Raw genomic sequence first — 3,665 nt, forward strand, 5'->3', positions numbered from 1 at the left:
CGAAAAATGGAGAAGATTTTAGTTTTCTCCATGGCATTCACGCGTGACAGAAAAACTATTACTTGATAACAATTGTAACTAAAAACTCTCAGTTTAGAATTATTTGGGAGTTATGTTATCCATAAATAATTATCACACGGAATACTGATGATTTTAGAGAATCACATTCAATTCTCTAACACACTGGAAATAAATGTGTTTAACAAGATATAATCTGATGCAATACTGGTGCTTGGTTTCGTAAGAATTCCAGTATCCATATGCAGATATAATGGTTAGTTTATGTAAACATTACTGTTAGTAAGTTTTAGTAACTACTGTAGTTAGTATATTTTAATACTGATTTATTATAATACAATAGTATTGTATTAGTGTTGGAAATTTCAAACAGGTCTCATTGCATATGTGCCCACATTGCCTTGGGTTCACTTTGGTGTGGGATTAGATTGTTTAGGTTTAGTTGGAGTACTTTTTGTACTCTGTGGTTCACTATTATTGGTTTATGAAAGTTTACTTGGTGCTTTTAATTTGTCATGTGTACGTAGTTGGTTAATTACTGAACGTAAACCCTCAGATATTTCACTTAAGGATAAAATACTTTTATTGTAGTGAGGACTCATTTGTCTCAATATGTCCCTATGTATTTTTTCCTGGACAATTATTTTCAACACCCAATCAGCCCCATTTGTATTGACTGTCAGGCTGAGGGCCTTGACCATGGATTCCACCTACAGCTTAAAGACTTGGAGTGAATCAGCTGTAGCCTCCAGTGAAGGTAAATGAAACATCTCATGAACTAAGTGTGATGATGTTCTGACTTTTGGATCAGCATAATTATCTTTGAGGAGTGTTACTGCAAGGCCATAGCTATCGGTAGTTAGCCTCAGGTGGGGTACTACTGATTTAGCTTCACCTGATAATTGAACTTGCAGATAAGAGAATTTACTACTCTTGGGTAAAGATGGTTTTGAGTCTACAAGGTCTACATATTTGTTCCAAAATTCGTCCCAATCTTCCTTATCTTTTCCTGAGAAAGCGGGTAAATTAATTGGAGGGAGTCGAGCTTCAACCTGTCTTGGATTAGATGAAACTGTAAATGTTGCCTTGTTCTGGGCAATTATTTTAATGAAAGGATCCAACCTGGCTTGAGTATCATCCTCAAATTGTATTAGGCCAACCATAATATCATCTAATTCTTCAGTGGTGAAGTTAGTGTTGACAAGTTCAGTCAGATATTTTTCTATCTGGTGCTTAACTTGCTCAAATTTACTTAATGCTACTTGAAAGTAGGTTTCCAGTTTCACATGATCAACTGGAGATTGTTGAGACAGATCATTGCACTTGTTAATCTGTCTTGTTAAGTGACCCTTAAATTCTGTCTGGGTCTGTTTTAATATAATTTCTTTAGTAGCCATGCTGCCTCTTTGATTGGTATTGACAGGGCATATAATATTGTTACTAATGTAACTGGGGTACTTGCTCATAAATTCTGAGCAAGCACTAATGGTAGTGGCCGAGGGTAGATTTTCAGTTACTAGGGCTTTCACTTTATATACAGTGAATGACCCAACCTCCTTGGAGGTTAGCACATAAAAATAATATATGTATAATCATACATAAATACTTTGAGGGGGGTAATCAGTGTCACTGGAAGTACCTCAAGTTAGCTCCTCAAAATCACCCTTGGTTGGTGTAGACACTAATTAACACTCAAAGGTGAAATGATTATAGGTAAATAATTATAAAATAGGTAAATAATTATAGATACACAATACAAATCGTGCTGGTATAAATCCCACCCAAAATAGGGTCTGCACGATTAATTAATGGTGCTAGGTTGTTCTATATATACTTCAACACTAGACTAGTTGATCAATAAGCATTAGTATATGTAAATATTGTCACGTGGAGGTGGGCCGGGGCTCAGCTAGCACTCAGCTGCTAGGGACTCAAAAGGCCGAATACTCAGCCCCTCCGACTCCCGTGATTCACCGGAGTCTCCTTGGTCACACAGGAGAGGACCAACAATGCCCATCTCCGCAGGTCTTTGCTTCCACCACAAAAAGGGGGTGCCACTGATTCACCCTGGAAGCCCTTCAGTCAAACACGGAGAAACTGCTGTTAACAGTTCCGGCCTAGACCCGTGGAGGAGTGAAGGAAGACTCAGGCTTACCTTATAACAATAACCTCCCTGAGTCTTGCCTGCCAGACAAAAAGGATGCGGGAACTCTTTTCCCGCCTGTTCTCTCTATCTTCTTCTTAACAAGGTCGCCAGCTGGGTTATTATATCTGCACCCCAGCAATGCAGTTCAGTGGGTGTATTATATATTGTTTGTAGCCAGAAGATTGCTACTCCCATAGATCTGCTACTAGACTGTTGGCCCAGGGTACTCTCCCAGGAAGGTCTGTGTGGCTTTACCTCTCTCTAGCCACCACGTTACTAGTTGCCACCATTCAGGCACTGATACTGATCGGATGGTTAAGGGTACACTTTTATATAAGTCCGTGCTGTCTTTACCACTCTCCAGGCAATAAGAACTTCTATAGAGAACGTAGTGTTCCCTAGGTGGTACTATGATAACCTTCGTGTATGCTCGTAGAGAAATATTATAAATGGAGGCACACTTAAACACAATGATAAAATGTGTAAATTTACTGACGCAAATTACATGAACACACATACAATCACAAGTAATACATGAATATGAAAATAAGGATAATAAGTCTGGAGATCGTCAGCCTCTTCTTCCACGACCTCCAATACTCCTTCAACTGGGCAGAAAGACAGGAGTCCCACACTCTCTCACAGGAGGGCCTCTTCACCACGTCAGCGCCTCTTCTTCACTGTCCTGCCATCCATACACACTGTCCCCTCTGACAGTCCTGGACACAAGCTGCTTTGCAGCCTATTCTGCTACTAAAGTATTAATGTCCTATTGCCACATACATAAGTAAATATTGTGGCCTAACTAGCCTACTCACACAAGGGGTAATGGGAGGGAAAATGATCTACCTTACATTCCTGGCTCATGACGCCTGTCCCTCGATGGTGTGAGGTTCCCACGCTTCCTGAGTCGATCCTTGACGATCCAGGAACGTTCCACAGGTCCTCAGGTGTCGTGGAGCCTTCGCGTCGTCGCCGTTCCAATCCCTGAGATTCAGCTACCCCAATCCTGGTTCATCGATGGGCACTGAGCTAATCACTATTTTCCCACACTCGCCCCTTCCACAAGGCGTTGCTCCTTGTCCTAGGAACGGTGTCGTCCTTCCAAAACCCTCAGTGGATGTGACCCGGTCACAGCTAGGCTTGTCCGCCACACCTTTCCAGGCCCTCAACGTCCAGCGTCGTCGCGAATATTTTCCAAGTTTGGCACTCTTTTGCTCAATAAACTTGGTTCCTTTTTGCTTTCCAAAAGCGCAAGGTCTCCAATAACTTATGGTGGGCTGCGATAGCCAGCTCTAATCCACTAAGAAATGCTTGTAGAGCCTCAAATCCTTGAGAGCTGACCGAGGTGCATCCTCTCGCTTCCAAGGTCAGGTCAACTCTGACGTTGGCGCCGCCCGGGGCACTCGGTGACGTCATGGCGGGCCCTGATTGGTCGCCCGCGACCTAAGTCGGCCAATCCGCGATCGGCTAGTGTCCCTTCCAAAACGTCATATATGCA

At 42.3% G+C, this 3,665-nt stretch overlaps 1 protein-coding gene across 1 annotated transcript; it reads right to left on the bottom strand.

The window, feature by feature from the left end:
* Positions 1-728: 728 nt before the first annotated feature.
* On the bottom strand, positions 729-1,415 carry LOC138369437 (uncharacterized). The gene has a single exon (XM_069332680.1). The coding sequence runs from the start codon at positions 1,413-1,415 to the stop codon at positions 729-731; it is 687 nt and encodes a 228-aa protein (XP_069188781.1).
* Positions 1,416-3,665: the final 2,250 nt, after the last annotated feature.

The sequence above is a fragment of the Procambarus clarkii genome, chromosome 28 (genome assembly GCF_040958095.1).
Source record: "Procambarus clarkii isolate CNS0578487 chromosome 28, FALCON_Pclarkii_2.0, whole genome shotgun sequence".
Classification (NCBI taxonomy): Eukaryota; Metazoa; Arthropoda; class Malacostraca; order Decapoda; family Cambaridae; genus Procambarus; species Procambarus clarkii.

Excerpts from the sequence above, each read along its gene's own strand:
- LOC138369437 (XM_069332680.1), bottom strand. The coding sequence starts at position 1,415 with ATGGCTACTAAAGAAATTATATTAAAACAGACCCAGACAGAATTTAAG.